General features: G+C 46.4%; 1 protein-coding gene across 2 annotated transcripts in view; it reads left to right on the forward strand.

Moving 5' to 3' along the window:
- BOD1L1 (biorientation of chromosomes in cell division 1 like 1) overlaps window positions 1-21,164 on the forward strand; it is a 338,666-nt gene that overhangs the window by 220,844 nt on the left and 96,658 nt on the right. For both annotated transcript variants that reach the window (XM_085642404.1, XM_085642402.1), the window contains exon 14: window positions 2,097-2,127. In XM_085642404.1, coding sequence (XP_085498530.1) covers window positions 2,097-2,127 — 31 coding nt within the window. The remainder of the gene's footprint in view (window positions 1-2,096; window positions 2,128-21,164) is intronic.

Genomic DNA, 21,164 nt, shown 5'->3' on the forward strand with positions numbered 1-21,164 from the left:
TCCCCAAGCAGGGATCCACTGGGGAGGGGTACCATTGGAAAGGGGAGATTCTCCCCTTTCCAACGATACCTCTCCTGTCTTTCTACGTGCTCAGGGGGCTGAGATAGCCCCTTGAGCACGTAGAAAGTGAAACTGAAATGAGCCTCTTGGCTCATTTTAGTTTCAGTTTCAGTGTAATGACGTCGGCGCGACGTGCGCGCCGATCGTCATTACACGGAAAGCAGGGGGGGAAGGGGCCTCGGGAGCTGGGGAAGCTCTTCCCCAGCTCCCGAGGCTATTTTTAATTAAAGGGAATCCCTCTGGTGCCCGCACCAGAGGGATTCCCCAGGGAATGCCTCATGACGAGCTGGACTCGTCATGGGCACACGAGAACTGTGTGCCATGACCAGTCCAGCTAGTCATGGGCATTCAAGGGGTTAAATAAAGCAGTTTTTTTTAAATGCAGCCTGTTTTTCTTGTAGGAAAACAGGGTGCATTTAAAAAAATGAAACAAGTTTAATTTTTTAATGACAGGCAGTGGTCCGTGGGACCACTGCCTGCGCTTAAAAAAAACTTTTTGACCCATTCACAAAGGGGTAGGGGTCCCCTGGGGAACCCATCCCGTTTGCAAATGGTTTACCACCTACTTGAAGTAGGTGGTAAATTGCAAGTGTTTGCGGTTGCAAAACATTCATAGATACAAATGCGAGTCGCTATTAGGAAGGGACGCCCTTCGCACGCCCCTTCCTAATAGCGAGTCGCAAACCTCATTTCGCGAATCTGTAAAATATACGGATTCGAAAAATGATAGCCCATTTGCGACCGCAATTTAGGGTCGTACATCTGGGGCTTGATTACTTAGGAGCAGCTCAAATGGCAGAACTGTTTCCTTACGAGGCAAGAGTGCCTACCATTTTGTAGAAATGGCACCCATTGGTATAACACATGGAGGAATTTGTGAAGCCCATCTGAGTGAAAGGCCAGTCAAACCGACCAGGTAACCAGCAGAGAAGACTCTTCAATAAACATATTGAAACTAAGAGTAGTCTGTCCTGCTCAGCCGAAAGAAGTACATTTATTGAATTCACACTAACAATAGAAATATAGCGTACTTGTTGGTTGCTTTTAAAAACGATATATATACATATATTGGATGTTTTATTTGGTTTATTATTGACATATCTATGTTTTTTTGTTTTTTTAACGGGCTTCAAGCGCCCTTCGCAACAATAACCTATTGTTAATTATTAAGATACCGAAAAATGCAGGTCTACAATTCAAGATACAGCACTACCAAATGGGATTAATCAAACTGGTGCTGAATGTAACTTTGATTGTCTGATATATACTCTCTAATTTAGGTAAGGTCACTCTGACATAGAGCGCAAAATGTGGATGTTGTCTGGCCATGCAGTACTTGTTAAACCTTATTTTCATCTCTGCAACCTGCTATGTTGCCATGGACTGTTACTACATTTACCACATTTATAATACATTTTTGTGAGTATTTGAGCTACCCAGTCACAATCACATGCCCTTTAATGCCCATATGTAGTTGTGTGCCTCTCCCTTTCAGGTTTTTTTAAGTTTTCTACGCAGGCTTCTCCCATTCTCCATGAATAGCACTGGATCGTGATTCTAATGAGCTGGTGCCTCATGATCCCTGGCTGCCATAGTCCTTTAGGCTTCCACAATACCTCCTCGCTCTCATGTGTGTCTCACTCGCTTCAGCCAAACTTGTCAGTGCTGTTAAATGTAGCCTTCCATATCAGCTAGTATTTTGCCTCTTGTTAAAGGTCTCTGAGGCCTAGGGACAAGGTGACTGAAAGTAATCCTAGCTGTCGCCATTTTTACTTGCAGCTAGGAACTGACATGGATATCTAAATAAGAGTTAGCTTAATGCTTAGTGATACATGAGATGACTCATCCTATACATTCTGTGTCTTTTAAAGACAGTACACTCAGGGTTTCTGATTGATGGAAGTAGATTGCTGTAAAAAAGACCTTCATTATAATGACATTCAACAGACTACAATCTGTTATTAGATTTGGTGGATTTTGTATGTTAATATTGTTTTTTGTCTGTTCAATAACTAATTTGGTTAATTTCATTTCAGGTTAAACTACACTCCTGTGCATTCCCTGTTGGTAAGAACAGTTTATATCAAGTGCAATTTATAGGAATTGAACCTTTTGTGTACATTGCTGTTAAATTGGGCTGATTAATTCGGACTAAAAAAGTTAGTTTTTAGCTCTGTTTGTTTTTTAATTGAATTTACAAAAAGTTGTGGTTGAAAAAGTACTAGAGTTACTTCACTTTTTTCATATACAATGGAAATCACCCTGTGGCCCTTCTTGCAAGGTTATCCCCAGACTTTTAGCTTCTTCCTCCTATTTTTCCTGACCTGCTTTTCTTGGCTTTAGGACTCTGGGAACTTTACCATTGCTAATTAGTGCTAAAGTGCATATGCTCTCTGTGTAAAATGTCATTATAATTGGTTATCCATGATTGGCATATTTTATGTATTGGTAAGTCCCTAGTGCAGTGCACTGTGTGTGCCCAGGGCCTGTAAATCAAATGCTACTAGTGGGCCTGCAGCACTGATTGTGCCACCCACATAAGTAGCCCTGTAAATGTGTCTCAGACCTGCCACTCTAGTGTCTGCGCGCAGTTTTAAAACTGCCATGTCGACTTGGCAAGTGCACCCACTTGCCAGGGCCCAACTTTTCCTTTTCTTACATGAGCGGCACCCCTCAGGTAGACCCAAGGTACCCCCATGGGCAGGGTGAAGTGTGTGTGAAAGGTAGGACATGTACTTGTGTGTGTGACATATCCTGATAGTGAAATACTGCCAGTGTTGTTTTTCACTATTGAAAGGCTATCCGCCCCATAGGATAATATGGGAAATACTTTGTAACATCTTACTAGTATAACTTCCCATTGGGACAAGGTAGAGGAATAAATCTCCCTTGTACAATGCTGTCTCCACTCCCTGTGGTTATACTGCATCAGTGAGGACAGAACTGGTTTGGACTGGGCTCAGAGACCCTGTCACAAAGAAGAACAAAGTCAAAACGGGGGTATGAGGAGGAGTACTGCCCCTTTGCTGTGTGGGGTTGGACTGCAGTTGCTGTTTTTGACAAGGACAGGACTAAGGCTGGAGCTTTGCTGAGAAACCTGCTTGAAGAAGAATCTCCAAGGGCTTGCGTGTGCTGGCCTCCTGTTCTGAAGTCTCAGGGACACAAAGACTTCACCCCCAGCCACCCTGAACTCCATTGCTGAAAGTTCTGACCTGCCAGGAGGTGCCTGTTCCAGTTTTGGACCTCTGGAGTTTGTTCCTGCTTTTGGGAGATTAAAGAAGTGAGAAAAGCAATCTTCGACACCGTCAGTGACTTGCACCGAGGCCAGGGGCACCGCTCGTGAAGTGCACTACGCACTGCAGCTCCGACGCCTGCAGTTATCAGCATTCCCAATGCAAGCGTTTGCACTTGCTCTGCCATCGCCAGCAACCGCCCAGGGTGACTCCACAAACTCACCGACATCGTCTCAATGGAACCCGAGGCCTCACTGCCGACGCATCCGACTTCACCTGTCCTGGATTCAATTTGTCACTTCCTCGCAGACACGACGCCTTGCCCTCCCCCTGGCAGCCTGGGAGCCAGCCTCGGCACCGACGCCTCACCACCACAATGCCATGCATCGTCATAGAATTCGTTCTCCAAGGTACTGTTTGTTTGAGGGTCCGTGCCCGACGCCTCGCGGTTGGCGCAGTACTTTGGATTTATTGCTGTCATGACATCATAATAGCCCCAGTTGGAGGTATTTGTTTTCTACAAGCTTTATTTTGGAAATAACTGTTTTTAAGTGCTATTTAACTACATGTATGTTGGATTTTTGTCGTTTTAGTCTTGTTTGGTTTAGATAGATACTTCATGTTCGAGGCATGTGAGCTTTAGATCACATGCTTTGCATACTCCTGCCATCTAGAGTTGGGTCCGGATGTTTGCAAGTTGTTTTTCTTCGAAGAAGTCTTTCCAGTCACGAGTTAAGGTGACTTCTTCTTTTGGTGATAATGCGCATGGGCATCGACTCCATTGTTAAATTGTTTTTTTCCTCCATCGGGTTCGGACATGTCTTGCTGCCCTCCGGTTCTTCGGATTCCCCTCAGTGCGCAATCTACCCGCATCAGTATTGTTTCAAACGTGTTCCCATTTCTCCTCATATTGTATCCGTCAAGGAAAACCTCAATTTCGAATGGAAACCTTAGGGTAGGCTGTCCGGCTTAACCGCGTCGGCCCACCTCGCAGTCGATGAAACGGACTCCATTCAATTTCTGTCCTCGGTGCCACGCGAAATATCCACGCACTTACTCGCACGAAGTGTGCAACTTTTGCTGGTCTTCGGAGCACAACGAACAGGGCTGCGGCGCGCGTTCAGATCTTTTCGATCCAAGAAAACGCTCTGTGATCGTCGGCCTTGACGTCGCGAAATGCAGAGTCAAAACGTCAAATACACCCCGGACTTCTTTGGTGAAGGATCCGAGCACGAATTCGACGCACAAAGGGCTGAGGAAGAACAATAAGAACTTGCATCTATTCCGGAATCAGACTCCGGGATGGAAGAAGACTTTACCACAAGGTCAACGTCCCATGAGTTCCGAACACTCCTTGCCCCAAAATCCAAATCAGCCTAAGCAAAAGGCTACGGTTCCACCCCCGCCTTCGGCCCTCGGTCAGCACCGAGAAGATGTTTCTGACGCCCTGCTTTCCGGCTCGGCACCGAAACACGTGCCTAAGCCTTTCGGCTCAGGATCGAGTCGACCAAGGTCAGGCACTGAGCCAAAACCTTCAGGCTTGATACCGAAAACCGCTTTGATGCCTAAACCATTGACACCGAAATCAAAGACTGCTCCGGAACCGAAATCTTCCGCACTGAAACGTCACTCCATCCCGGCAACGAAGTCATCGGTGCCAAAACCGAAAAACGTTTCCCCGAAGCCGCAAGATCCAGTTTTCGACATCCCACCACCAAAATCTGACCCAAAACAAAAGGAACTTTATATAAATCCACATACAGGACATGTCCTTACTATAGTGGGTAATAACTTCCTAGGCAATCACAATAGGATAAATGTCACAATAAATGTATGTTCGAGGCATATGAGCTGCAGATTGTACACTTAGCATAGATCGCCATCTGGTGTTGGGCCCGGATGTTTGCAGTTTGTTTTTCTTCTTGGACAGTCTTTGGAAGTCACGAGTTTGGTGACTCCTCCTTCGGTCCGTACTGCGCATGGGCTTCGGCTCCATCCTCAGATTGTTTTTTTCCGCCATCGGGCTCGGATGTGATACTTCGTGCTCCGGCTTCGAACTTCTACGGTTCCAGCCTCGACGGAAAATCCTCGTATCTTCGAGTTTCTTCATCATCATCTTCATCTCTCGAAGCGGCACTTTTCTCCATCCCGTACATAGGCACCGGCCTTCGGGCCCTCCTCGACTCCGGTCCCGGCCGATGGAAAGGACTCCGTTCAAAAAGTGCCCAAAATGTGGGTCTAAATTTCCCCACACCGACCTCCATCAGGTGTGTAATCTTTGCCTCTCTCCAGAACACGAGGCCAGAGACTGCCCCGCCTGTAAGTCTTTTCGATCGAAGAAAACCATCCGGGATCGAAAAGCTCGACGCACCATAGCGCACTCATCGTCTGCAGCTCCACCGGACATCTTCGGAGACGGCGCCGAAGCTTCGGGGCAAACACACACCGAGCAGGAAGAAGACGTCGTCAGCGCTTCCGAAGCCGACGACTCCGACGTGGAGGACATCACACCGGCGCAGCGGGCCGTGAGTACTGTGCCCCCTCCCACCCCCGCGCCCAAAACCAAAGAGACTCAGGTTACTCCCTCGCCTGCCGGCCTGGGCAAAACCAAGACCGAAGCTTCGATCACCCCACCTTCGGGCTCGGTGTCGAAGCATCCAAAGTCTCACGGCAGCTCGGGATCGAGCCAGCCGACGCCCGGTGCCGAAAAACAGCATCCGGCACCGAAGAAAGCAATATCCAGCTCGACTCCGAAGCCACCGGTGCCGAAGCCTGGACTCTCGGTGCCGACCAAACACAAACCTAAATCTGTCGGCACCGACGCTCCGACGCCGAAAACTCCTTCGACGCCGAAAAAACAGGAGGCCCCAAAAAAGCATGGCGCACACAAACCATCGAAGTCCTCGGCTCCGAAATCACCGGTGCCGACAGACGACTCGACACCGTTGGCTCTGTTTACACCAGACCCTTTACAAAAGTCTTTGTCCAAAGATCCAAAGACTGGGCTTTTGACTTTAACTACCAAGAAAAGACGCCTTGATGCTCCGGCTCCTCCTCCTCCACCCAAAAGGAAGGACTCTGCTACTTCTCCCCTCAGAGTGCCCTCCCCACCACCGCCTCCCCTACCCACTCCACCTCCTCCACCGCCTCCACCTCACAGGTCTCCGCCACCTTTACCTCACTACGATCCGGCCCCATCCCCAGATCCGGATGATGGGGATCCGGACAATTACCCGGCGGACGCCCCAATGGATCCCACTCCACCAGGGACCCCAGATCCATGGGAGGATTACAATAACCCTGATATACCCAATGTACCTCAGGACGACCTATACCCATCAAGGCCGTCTCCTCCAGAGGACTCCTTAGGGTTTCATCATTTAGTGCAGAGAGCAGCACACTACCATGGGGTGGACATGCACAGTGAACCAGTAGAAGAAGACTTCCTACTGGATACATTTGATATACAAGACAAATCTACTTCCATTTTACCCATGCTTAAGGGTGTCACCAAGCACGCTACAGAGGTGTTCAAAGACCCTGTCAGAGCCAGAGTACTGAACCCTAGAATAGAGAAGAAGTACAAGGCGGCACCCACAGACCCTGCTTACATCAAGGGCCCTGCTCCCCTAGATTCCCTAGTTGTCTCCACAGCTAGAAAGCGGGCTAACTCCCAATCCTCAGGAGATGCCCCACCGCCAGACAAAGAATCTAAACTTCTGGACGCGTCTGGTAAACGCACCGCCTCCCAAGCTGCAAACATGTGGCGCATTGCAAACACACAAGCACTGCTTGCGCGATATGATAGAGCACACTATGACGAACTAGAGGCTCTTATGCAGCACCTTCCAGAAAAATACAAGCACAAGGCTCATGACCTTATACAGGAGGGTAAACTAATCACAAACACCTCCATTAAGTGTGCCCTCGATGCAGCCGACACTGCTTCTAGGGCCATAAATACCAGTGTCCTGCTTCGCCGCCACGCCTGGCTCAGGATCTCAGGGTTCAAACCTGAAGTCCAGGCATCCATACTCAATCACCCCTTTGACCAGGAAACACTCTTTGGGCCAAAGGTAGACGAAGCGCTCGAAAAGATGAAGAAAGACACAGACACAGCAAAGTCTATGGGGGCACTCCAAACACAAGCCTCCAAACGTTCCTTTCGACGCTCGTCCTTTCGTGGCACAGGTAGAGGCTCCTCCACCGATAACGCCTCTACCTCCTACAAGTCCCCTCCTCAAAATACCTTTTCAAAGGGCAATCAGAGAGGTGGTTACAGGGGTAACAACAATAAGGGCAGGGGCAAAACCAACAACACCCGTTCTGCCACCCCCCCCCGCACAATGACTCCCCTCCGCTCCCCCCAGACCATTCCACTCCGGTCGGGGGCAGACTACAAAACTTTATCCACGTATGGGAGTCCATAACATCGGACAAATGGGTGACCCAAATCATTCGGTCAGGGTACTGTCTAGAGCTAACATCTACCCCACCCAATATCCCACCAAGGCACCGTCCAATGTCTCAAGAACATTCCACACTGCTCAAACAAGAGGTACTTTCACTCCTGCAAAAACATGCTATAGAGCAGGTCCCCGTCAACCAACGAAATCTAGGGGTCTACTCTCTATATTTCTTAATACCAAAGAGAGACGAGACCCTCAGACCCATTCTGGACCTCCGGCCTCTAAATGCCTACATACACTCAGACCATTTTCACATGGTCACTCTACAACAAGTCCTCCCACTCCTCTGCCAGGGAGACTTTCTCACAACCTTGGATCTGAAAGACGCATACTTTCACATTCCAATACACCCCTCTCACAGGAAATACCTCAGGTTCGTGGTGGACGGGCAACATTACCAATTCATGGTTCTCCCCTTCGGGGTCACCACCGCACCACGGGTGTTTACCAAATGCCTAGCAGTAGTAGCAGCACACCTCAGACGTCAACATATTCACGTCTTCCCTTACCTAGACGACTGGCTGATAAAAGCCGCGTCCTACGACCAATGTGTGCAGCATACAAACAGCACCATCCAACTGCTCCACCAGCTAGGCTTCACGGTGAACTACCAAAAGTCCCACCTCATACCATCTCACACAAAGCAATACCTCGGGGCCACTATAGACACCTCCAAGGGTATTGCCTATCCAAACTCAGCCAGAATCACAAGCATTCAAGCCTTACGCAAAACATTCCTTCCTCAGCACTCTCTTCCAGCAAGAGTGTTTATGAAGCTCATAGGAATGATGGCGTCTTGCATTTTCATAGTGCCCCATGCAAGACTCCACATGCGTCCACTTCAAGAGTGCCTAGCACAACAGTGGAACCAAGCCCAGGGTCAGCTGACGGATCTGGTGTTGGTGGACGGCCGCACACATCACTCTCTGCAGTGGTGGAACACCACAAACCTTTCCAAAGGGCGGCCGTTCCTGGACCCGGTTCCTCAAGTGATTCTAACAGCGGACGCATCGCTCTCCGGCTGGGGAGCGCACCTTCTACACCTCACTATGCAAGGTCTATGGACGCCACAGCAAAAATTGCTCCACATCAACCATCTGGAGCTCTTGGCGATCTTTCTAGCCCTAAAATCTTTCCAAAAACCGATTTCGGGCAAAGCAGTCCTCATTCGCACAGACAATATGACTGCAATGTATTATATCCAAAAACAGGGGGGGACACACTCTCCCCAGCTCTCCCGCTTAGCCCAGAGCATATGGAGATGGGCAATTCCTCAAAACATCTTTCTCCTGGCACAGCACGTTCCAGGCGTACAAAACACCATGGCAGATCTGCTCAGCAGACAAACGCAACAAATACACGAATGGGAACTGCATCCACAAGTTCTTCACCCATTCTTCCAACAGTGGGGGCATCCTCAGATAGACCTCTTCGCCACCCACGAAAACAAAAAATGCCCAAGCTTCGCCGCCAGATACCCACACCCATTGTCCAAGGGCAATGCGATATGGATGAACTGGTCAGGCAGATTTGCATACGCCTTTCCACCTCTCCCACTAATTCCATTAGTGGTCAGGAAGCTACAACAGCACTCCCTCACACTCATTCTGGTAGCTCCGACGTGGGCCAGGCAGCCGTGGTACACCACGCTACAACAACTGTCAGTGGTACCACATCAAAAACTGCATCTATCCCCATGCCTCCTAACCCAGAACCATGGAGAAATCAGGCACCCGGACCCAGCTCAGCTCAACCTGGCGATCTGGCTCCTGAAATCCTAGAATTCGGATACCTTAACCTTCCCCCTGATTGTATGAACATCATCATGGAAGCCAGACGTCCTACCACTAGAGCATGCGATGCCGCAAAGTGGAAAAGATTTGTAATTTACTGCCGCAACAATACAATCGACCCTCTAGATGCATCCATACAGCACATCATATGCTATCTGCTCCATCTTCACAGGTGTAACCTGGCATATTCATCCATACGCCTACACCTAGCAGCGATCGCTGCTTATCTACAAAACAGGCAGCATTTATCACTCTTCAGAGTGCCCGCTATTAAAGCCTTCATGGAAGGCCTTAAACGAGTAATTCCTCCCAGGGCACCACCTTCCCCTGTATGGAATCTAAATTTAGTTCTTACACGACTAATGGGTCCGCCCTTCGAACCAATGCACAAATGTGAGCTACAGTTTCTCACCTGGAAAACAGCTTTCCTTGTAGCTATCACTTCCCTTAGAAGGGTTGGTGAAATACAAGCGTTCACCATACAGGAACCCTACATACAAATGCATCACAGCAAGGTCATACTTCGCACAAATCCGAAGTTTCTGCCCAAAGTCATTTCCCCCTTCCACCTCAATCAATCAGTGGAATTACCTGTCTTCTTCTCGCAACCCCAATCTGTTGCAGAAAGGGCCTTACACACACTTGATGTAAAAAGGGCGTTACTATACTACATACAAAGAACGCAACCCTTCAGGAAGACTAAACAATTGTTCGTTTCCTTCTCTCCACCACATAAAGGCAACCCCATTTCAAAATCAGGGATAGCTAGGTGGATTGTAAAATGCATACAAATTTGCTATCAAAAGGCAAAGAGAACATTATCTGTTCCCCCTAAAGCCCACTCTACAAGAAAGTTAGGGGCTTCTATGGCTTTTCTAGGGAATATACCCTTAGATGACATCTGCAAGGCAGCCACATGGTCTACACCGCACACCTTCACAAAACACTACTGTGTAGATGTGCATTCCAAGCAGCAAGCTAGGGTGGGCCAGGCTGTACTAAAGACACTTTTTCAAACAGCTGCAACGGATACCGGTGGTCGCCGCTAAGGTTGGGTACTGCTATATAATCTATGCTAAGTGTACAATCTGCAGCTCATATGCCTCGAACGGAATATGCTACTTACCAGTATGCATCTGTTCTTGGCATGTAGAGCTGCAGAGTTGTACACGCCCACCCGCCTCCCCGGCTACCTGTATCCGTTCCAGTACATCTTATTTAGATACAACACATGGGTTTCTCACTGTTATTACTACGCTCCATCATTTCCCTGTTGGCGAAAAACAATCTGAGGATGGAGCCGAAGCCCATGCGCAGTACGGACCGAAGGAGGAGTCACCAAACTCGTGACTTCCAAAGACTGTCCAAGAAGAAAAACAAACTGCAAACATCCGGGCCCAACACCAGATGGTGACCTATGCTAAGTGTACAACTCTGCAGCTCTACATGCCAAGAACAGATGCATACTGGTAAGTAGCATATTCCTTAATAAAGAGGATGAAGGGACAAGATATAGAAAATTAGACATAGATAATTTATAGACTTACTGATGACTGAGGAGTAAATACTCGTGTTTATGAAGAATTCTAATAACGAAATGTGTATAATCACTGGGAACGAAAAATGGGTGAGAAATGAACAAAGGATGAATGAATTGATAAATAAGTTTTATAAGTTTTATTAAGTTAAGACCTCCTAAATAAATACCTTATGATAGCGTAATTATTTGCCGATCATCCTAGGCGTTTGCGGTTTATATTTATAGAGGAAATTGAAGAGGCAGCAGAAAAAATCCAATATTATCTAAAGAAATATATACATATAATATGTGAGTAACTCAAAAACGTATATATTATTCATTTTATTAATCGTTATCAGAGAGTTTTAATTTCGCTCATAGAGTTCAAACTAATAAGAAGGAGGGCATAATATTACCTACCTAACTATGTTATTGATGTATATGATATAGATTCATATTAATCTTTTCTTTAGATGATAAGAAATCAATGTTCATTCTTTTCCACGATTTAGTCTGTAGATTATAAAACAGAAAGGCAACATGTAAATTTCGAATTTATAAGTTACGATTAATTTAAGAACAAATTACAGAGACTTTCAAACCAGGCGAACAATCCCATGAACAAATTCCCAGTGTATTGGCTATGAGGTTTAACACCTTTTTTACTGGTGAGTTTAGTTAAATTATTTCTTCCATCTATACATGTCTCCAAGTACCAAAGGGTGTTAAGCAAGCATAATTAAATGCATCGTTTACGCAATACGACTTTATAACTTTTTTCTTTGGGAGACTCAGTCTAAGTTATTCTTTACATCTAAACACGTCTCAGGGTACCAAAACGTTTCGAGCAAGCGTAATAAAGTGCATTATTAATGCAGTACTAACGAGTAACGGTAGTAACATGTCCTTACTAAACTGCCTCAAAAACACAACCTGAGTCGGAGGACACACTTTATCATATTTCTTTGAAGAGGAAGAATGTAGGTACTAACCCCTCTCCTCCTCCACTACGTTCTCCTGCACCACCTTCCCCACCATTGGAGCATTTACTCATTACACTAACTAACTCTCCACCACCACCACCACCACCTGATGATGATGGAGACTGGGTGGGGGACAACATTTTACCAATAGATCCCTGGAAGGATTAAAACACTGATTCACCCACAAATAACAACCAAGATCTTTACCATGCACAGCCGTCCCTTCCAGACAATAATGTGGGATAGCTAGAATTACTGGCTAGAGCTGCACAATATCATGAAGTACAGTTACACAAGGACTCTCTAGAGGAAGATTTCTTATTTGAAACACACAGTACCACACACACACAAGGGCTAGCCAGATTACCTATGCTCAAAGGTTTGATGAGACATGCGGATGATATTTTTAAAGACCCCATGCCTGCTCGTATTCCAACCCCCAGAATAGTCCAAAAATATAAGCCTGCTCCCTCAGATCTAGCTTTTATTAAAGAGCAGTTACCACAAGACTCTTTGGTTGTTTCTAATGCCCGTAAATGGGCCAATTCACAAATTACAGGGCATGCTCCCCCTCCAGACAAAGAGTCAAAACTGTTAGACGCCTCTGGTAAAAGAGTAGCCGCCCAAGCAGCAAATCATTGGCGCATTGCCAACACCCAGGCCCTACTAGCCAGGTATGATAGGGCACACTGCGATGAAATGGAGCAACTGCTCCAATATCTTACAGATGAGCACAAAGCAAAAGCTCAAGATTTAGTGCAGGAAGGTGTAGGAAACTGGCTATATATATATATATATATATATATATATATATATATATATATATATATATATATATATATATATACTACACCCAAATGAGGTATAGTGTGTATAGAGTCCAGGTGACCCCATCGTTAGGCAGAGGTTAAAGTGAGATAGAACCTTACTCTCTATTTGTGGTGGAGTGGTTGAGTAGTAAGGCAGTATCAGAGGACAGTGTTAAGCATTTGATGTACACACTCAGTCAGCAAATGAATTCACACACTCAAGAACTGAACTCTAGGCCAATTGTTTTTGTATAAAAAATATACTGTTGTTTATTTTTAGAACCAAGCAAGCCTGGCACAGGTAAGCATAAAATACTTTTCAGTAATAAGTTAGTAATAAGGTTTGGGCACACAAGGCCGTGGGGCCTCGGATGCAGGGGTTCCTTTTGTGGTCGGATCTTCTTACTAGCTCCTGGTCGCGGTTCGGGGGGCCTTCTGGATTTAGGCTCCAGGCGTCGGCTGAAGGCGGATCAGGGGTCGCCGGATCTCGGGTCAGGGTCGCCGGGGTGACCTCCTCGTGGTGTTTTTCCACTCGAGCTCAGGCCGGGTTTGGCAGGTGCAGAGTGGACTGGATACGCGGTCTCTGGCTGCTGCCAGAGGTTGCAGTTGAACAAATCCGGTGTTCACGGGAGAAGCAGTCTTTGGAATTGAAGACAGGCAGGTCCTCGAGGGTTTTTGAGGTTGCTGGCTGCAGGACACACCGGGATTTCGCAGGAGCAGGTTCAAGGGGAGACAGGCCGGTAGGGCTGGGGCCAAGTCAGTGGGCGTCTTCCTCTTGTTAGCTGGCTGCACGGCTGTTAGGTCCTTCTTCTTCTTTTCTTCTTCCTGTCAGACTGGATCTGAGGAAGCAAGGTTAAGGGTGCCCCCTAAATACTAGATTTAGGGGCTTTACAGGCAGGGACCAATGGGTCCCTTCCCTGGGGTGGGTACACCCCCTATTGTGCCACCCGCCAGTGGGAGGGGGGCAGGAGCCTGTCCCTGGTTGGTTGGGTCCCCCCATCCTCAAAAATGGCGGGGACTCGGAGTTGTGCTTCACCTCGCCTCCCCCATCTGAGGGGTGGAGTTGGCAGAGGTGGGCACACCTCTCTCCCTCACTTGTTTTTCCCGCCGGTTCTCTGGCCCAAAGTGGGGGGGCAGAACCAGTGGGGACCAGATGCTGCAACCAGCAAGTTGTTTGGGGAAGCTCACAAAGGCAGTATGCCTTTGAAGGTTCCCCTTCGTGAACCCTGCCCATCCTGGGGGAGGAAACTTGGCACCTCGTCCCAGGATGTGCATTGTTTCAGGTCCCCGAGAGCAGCAAGCTCTTGTCTCAGGGGTCCAGAAACATGTCTGTTGATGGCAGCCTAAGCAGCCACTCAGTCGGGACACTAGAGGTGGGTTAGTTCTCAGGGGGCATCTCTGAGATGCCCTCTGTGTGCATTTTTCATTAAATCCCACACTGGAATCAGTATGGGTTTAATGTGCTGAGAAGTTTGATACCAAACTTCCCAGTTTTCAGTGTAGCCATTATGTGCTGTGGAGTTGGTAATGACAAACTCCCAGCACCATATACTCTTAATGGCAGCACTGCACTTACAATGTCCAAGAATGGACACAGTAGGACACTGTAGGGCTACAGGGCTCATGCACCTGTCCCCTTACCACTGACATAGGGCACCCAGCAAGAGGCGTGACTGATCTGTGCCAGGGCAGTGGGTTGTAGGGAAGTGTGCCATGTTGACCCTTCACTTTGTTTTGCACCAAAACACGCAGCCTGCAAAGGCAGTGTGTGGGTGTAAAGGTACAGGGCTTCTAACGGTGGCACAATAAGTGCTGCAGCCCTTAGAGGTCTTTCCTGGTCACAGTGCCCTGGGTACCTGTGGTACCATTTACCAGGGGCTGACCTGTGGCCAGAGATGCCAATTCGGTTTGTTTTGGGTAAAGAACACAGGCCCTGGGAACCTGATTGGCAGCGACCCACGGCACATCAAGCGAAAGTGCATTAGCAGTCTGGCAAGAAGTGGAGGGGTTACTGCAACAGAAACCCACTTTCCTACAGAAGAGAAGCTCATCTCCAATTCATCAGTTAGATGTGCTTCAGATGCTGCTGACACCGCAGCTAGAGGGATCAATACTAGTATGTTATTAAGAAGACATGCATTGTTAAGGATTTCTGGTTTCAAACCTGAAGTCCAACAGTATTTTAAATACTCCATTTGACAAGGAGCATCTCTTCAGGCCCGAAGTGGTTAAGTCATTGGAAAAAATGAAAAAAGATACAGAAGTAGCCAAGTCTATAGGAGCTGTGCAGTCCCCTTCTAATCGTGGCTCCTTTCGTCGCTCCTTCTATCGTGGGTCAGAAACCATGTCCTCAGATAATACTACCACCTCTTACAAAAGCAACAATCAATCTTCCTTTACAAGATGCTTCTTTAGAGGAGTATACAGAGGTAACCACGGCAAAGTAGGGACAAAGGTTCCACCCACATAATTCCCCCGTCCCTAACGAGCAGTTACTTGCCTACACTTCCCCCGATCATTTAACACGTATCGGGGGAAGTCTTCTACAATTTCTCCCCATTTGGAAATCTTATCACCACAGACAAATTGGTGTTAGGAATTATCCAACATGGTTGGATACATGGTTATTGCCTGGAGCTTACCAACAATCCTCCAAACATTCCACCACGCTATCACAAAATGTCACCGGAACATTTACTCCTACTCAAACAGGAAGTCCAGTCTCTCTTGTTAAAAGGAGCCATAGAGCCTGTACCGTTACAATATCAAGGTTCAGGCGTGTACTCCCTATATTTTCTAATTCCAAAAAGTACAGCTCCTTGAGACCTATTCTAGACCTCAAGGAACAAAACCACTACATACTGTTGGAGCATTTCCACATGGTGACACTTCAACAAGTGCTCCCACTTCAACAGCAGGACGACTTTATGTCTACTCTAGACTTAAAAGACACATATTTTCACATTCCAATTCATCCCGCTCATTGCAAAAACCTCAGATTCATGATAGCGGGTCACCATTACCAATTCAAAGTACTACCGTTTGGAGTCACCACTGCTCCCAGGGTTTTTACCAAATGCCTGGCAGTAGTCGCAGCCCATCTGAGAAGACGGAACATCCACGTCTTTCCATACCTGGACGACTTGCTCATCAAAGCCAGCACTTACCAAATGTGTCTCCAACACACTCAAACTACTATTCACTAACTAGGATTTGCAGTGGATGCATTGAAGTATCACCTACAGCCTTCCAACACACAAACCTATCTGGGAGCCACGATAAATGCTCAAAAAGCTCTAGCCTCTTCCAGTACAGCCAGGATTCACAGTATTTAGTCCCTTTTCACTCAATTCAGCCCAACCAATCATTACCAGCATGAGTATTTATTCAGTTGTTAGGGATGGTGGCGTCTTGCATCGTAATTGTTCCCCATAGAAGACTTCACATGCGTCCCCTTCAAAAATGTTTAGCAAGCCAGTGGAACCAGTTGCAGAGTCAGTTGACCGATCTAGTGTTGGTAGATAGCTGCACCCATCGCTCTCTGCAGTGGTGGAACCCACAAAATCTATCCAAAGGGCGGCCCTTTCTCGACCCTGTCCACAGACCGTGCTAACAGCAGACGCACCGCTCACTGGTTGGGGTGCTCACCTACAAAATCACACAATTCAAGGGTTATGGAGTATAAAGTATATGAGTCTCCATATCAATCACCTAGAGCTACTAGCAGTGTTTCTAGCGCTTTGAGCTTTTCAAACTCACCTCAAAGGCAAAGCAGTCTGATGTCCACTCAAACAACATGACAGCTATGTACTATATACAGAAACAGGGCGGGACACACTCTCTCCAACTGTCACGCCTAGCACAAGACATTTGGAAATGGGCTATACACCACAAAATGTATCTCCTGGCAGAACATCTTCCAGGAATAAACAATCAGATTGCAGACCTTCTCGGCAGACAGACAGAAAATCCACGAGTGGGAAATTCATCCCCAGATTCTCCTCCCATACTTTCAGGAATGGGGATTTCCTCACATAGACCTGTTCGCCACAGCTCAAAACGCAAAATGCCCAAGCTTTGCCTTCAGGTTCCCATACCTGCTCTCCAAAGGCATTGTCCTATGGATGAACTGGTCAGGGATATTTGCTTACGCTTTTCCGCCTCTCACACTCATTCCATTGGTAGTTCGGAAGCTCAGACAAACTTCCCTCAAACTGATTCTCATAGCTCCCACATGGGCACGTCAGCCTTGGTTCACCGCTCTGCTGGAGCTCTCAGTAGTTCACACCAAACGCTGCATCTCAACTCCATACTCCTCACTCAGAGCATTGGAGAAATCAGACCTCCAAAGCCCAAAGAATTCAGCCTAGTGATTTGGCTCCTGAAGTCATAGAGTTTGGTTATTTACAATTACCACCTGTATGAATATCCTAAAAGAGGCTAGAAAGCTTACTACTAGGGCATGGTATGCAGCTAAATGGAATCTGTCGCAACAATAACAATATCAGTGCTTCAGCGCAAAACATCATCTGTCATATCTTACTTTTACAGCAATCTGGACTAGCCTATACATCTATTCGCTTGCATCTAGCATCAATATTTGCATACTTACAACACAGACAACACTTCTCTATTCAGGGTACCAGTGATTACAGCCTTAATGGAGGGATTAAAAAGAGTGATACCACCAAGAGTCCCACCTGCAACAGTATGGAACTTAAACTTAGTCGTTACTAGGCTAATGGGTCCACCTTTTGAACCTATGCACAGGTGTCAATTACAGTTCCTCTCATGGAAGATTGCAATCACTTCACTTAGGAGAGTTGGTAAACTTCAGGCATTAACTATTCAAGGGCCTTTCTTTCAACTTCACAAAGACAAAGTGGTTCTTCGAAACAATCCCAAATTTCTTCCTAAAGTAGTTTCTGCTTTTCATATCAATCAATCAGTTAAGCTACTTGTGTTCTTTCTTCAACCTGATTCTGTAGCAGAACGAACTCTACACACACTAGATATTAGAAGAGCTCTACTATAGTATGTAGAAATAACAAATGAATTTCGCAAGACAAAACAGCTTTTTGTTGCTTTTTCGCCACCACACAAAGGCAATCCTATGTCTAAATCAAGCATAGCAAGGTGGATTGTGAAATGTATTCAAACATGTTATGTGAAAGCGGAAATAGCTCTGATAATACCCCCTAGAGCGCATTCCACTCACAAAATAAGGGCTACTATGGCCTTCTTAGGGAATATTCCCCTGGCAGCCATCTGTAAGGCAGCAACATGGTCTACACTGCACACATTCACCAAGCACTATTGTGTAGATGTGTTAGTGAGGCAGCAAGCTAATATAGGCCAGGCAGTACTTAAAACACTGTTTCAAACAACTGCTACAGGTTAGCCACCGCTTTGGGAGTATACTGCTGTATAGTCTATGCAAAGCATGTGATCTACAGCTCACATGCCTCGTAAGGAAAATGTTACTTACCCAGTAAGCAACTAATCTTGGCATGTAGAGTAGTAAATACACATGCGCCCACCCGCCTCCCCGGGTACCTTTAGGTGTTGCAGTTCTCATTTTACATACATACGCATGGACATCTCTATTCTACACTTACTAACTCCATTCTCACCCTTTGCGGGAATACAATCCAACAATGGAGTCAATGCACATGCGCGTTATCACATGAAGGAGAAATCACCTTATCTTGTGACTGGAAAGACTTCTTCGAAGAAAAACAGCTTGCAAACATCCGGACCCAACACTGGATGGCAGGAGTTTCAAAGCATGTGAATTGACAGCTCTACATGCCAAGAACCCCCTTACCCTAACTAGAAGCAAGGGTCCCTACATGGACAAAGATACATACCTATGCCAACTAGAGACCCCCAGTTCTAACACACTCCTTTACTGATTCAGTATGACACATGATATCCTAGACTTGTTCATAGTAATAGTGCTATATTGCATTATGCACCTCTTCAAATAATTAATGTACCTAAGGCATTGTGAAACATCCTTAATATGGGTGTTAGATGGCTCTAGATTTTCTTCTTCTGCAGAGCAGATAGGCATCACTGTTAGAAGGAATGTAACAGCACCATTACCACTACATAAGCACTCTGGAGGTATTTCTAATTTTTCCAGGCACCCCAGACCCAGGATACAGAGCAGTTGGGGCCTTTTTGCGGTCTCACTACAGGCCACTTTAGTTCTCTATTGCATACAGAATAATAACCAATGCTTAAACATGTTCTTGGAGCCTGATTTTGATCATGGCGTATAAGTTACTCTGTCACAACGGGGATGGATATGCCGTCCGCCGAAATCTATATCCCTTAGAATATAATGGGATTTAGATTTCAGTGGACAGGATATCTGTCACCTTTGTGATGGACCAACCCATTTTCCGAAATCTAAATCAGGCTATTAGAGTGGGGTTTGAATCTCCCCCTTGCTCATGTTTGGATAGCTTTCCTCCTGATTAAATGTCTTTTCCATCATACTCGTGTTTACTTCATCCCTGGAGCATTTGGATTTTACTCTGGTTTTTGAATGGCTGAGAGTATCCTTCCACTGCTGATGTTAAGGAACTATTGTTACATTACCATTTTTCCTTGTCATTTATGTTATGTTATTAAGATTTCTAAAGCGCTCTGCTACCCTGAGGTGTTCCTGCCGCTGTACGCTACCTGCCTAAGTAGAAGCTGAAAGCCTAAACCTGTGAATAGTCTAGGCAAATAACCATGATTTTAGTCCCTTCCTAAAGGGGAGAAGTTCAGTGGAATTCCTGAGGTAAAAAGGAAGGTTGTTCCATGCCTTAATGGCACGTTGACGAAAACTTCCTCCACCCCAACTACCTTTCTTAAAGCGGGGGAGGAGGACAAGTCTGGAATGCAGGGAGAGCAACGCCCTCCCCGGCACGTACCACTGAATAGAGTGTCTCAGGAAATCGGGGCCCGTACCACTAAGGGCTTTGAGGGATTTTAAGGGATTTGAGCTTTAGCAGTCAAAGAAAGTGCATACACTTCCTTTTTAGGTCTCGGCTAGCGAAGGCTGCGCTTGCGCAGTCTCGCTCGCGAGATTTAATGATTTCAGTACGGGGCTTGAACCCGCCCCTCTTCTCCATTGGCTGGCTTCCTAAACGGAGGCCAGCCATTGGAGGAGAGCAGCTTTGTGTGTTCGGGGACGTTTAATGGTCATAGTGTTTAGTTGCGTAGTTTGTAGGGCGTGGTTTATTTTGCCAACTGTAACGATATCTGCGTAAAAATAAAAGAGTAAATAAGCGTACCTTTTTAGAGGTGAGCCATGAAGTTCATCGGGCGAGCAGGTCTGGCTTGTGTCTAGGAGCCAAAGCAAGCGTCGTTTATCAAAATATTCATCATGTTAATAATGCAGCAAACGTCACGTAAAATATGCTAAAGAGTATTTCAGATTAAACCAGGTTAATTCTTGAACGCTTGTGTTTCACATTAGTATCACTGCATTAACATCTGTTATGTCAATGTCAAAGCTATGTCATGAGCAATACCAATAGCTCTAACTTTGACAATGCCGAGACCATTGCATTGTAAATGCTTGTTCTCATTCTCTTTCCGTTTACCCATATCTCTTACCACACTGCTGCCTCCCAAGTCATCTTTTAGCATCCACTCCCTAGTCCTCCTTAGGTCCCCGCCCCACTGCCTCCCTAATACTCTTCCCCAACACCCCGCTGCCACTGACACGAAGAACTGCTCATTGTTGCTCTCTCTCACCTCAGCCTGCTACCCACCGCTGCCACTTTTGGCCTTCCAAATAGGCCGCCATATTTGGTTGACACAATGTTGCAGCCACCTTGGGAGTAGAGAAATAATATTTGGCCGTCTTGGAGTAATATTTTCTATACTTCAAAGACACCGGTCATGTTTCATCTAGATGCAGTGGTCGACTGCCTTGGAAGTATGCAAAATAGCAATCCAAAATGGCTGTATGTAGCTATTGGCTTTGCCAGTGCTCGGGCCAAAATTCTCCAAAAACTGTCAAAGCCAAAACTGGCAGCAAGCAATCATTGACAAAGCATTACCAGATGTCTTTGCCAGTGCTTGTTGTGAATGTACTTAGGTTTGAACTAAATGACTGCAATGTGCATATCCTTGTTTGTTACTCTTAGACCTACTACATCCATAGTAGATGCTTATGGTTTCTGTGGAGATGTTCTTTGTTTCTATGGACATTGATGATCTTCAGAATTATACTTTGCTGGGGTTCTATGAGCGGCAGTTACTTTGCCAGTCTGCTGGAGGTTATTACTGAAA

The sequence above is a fragment of the Triturus cristatus genome, chromosome 2_2 (genome assembly GCF_964204655.1).
Source record: "Triturus cristatus chromosome 2_2, aTriCri1.1, whole genome shotgun sequence".
In the NCBI taxonomy this organism is placed as follows: Eukaryota; Metazoa; Chordata; class Amphibia; order Caudata; family Salamandridae; genus Triturus; species Triturus cristatus.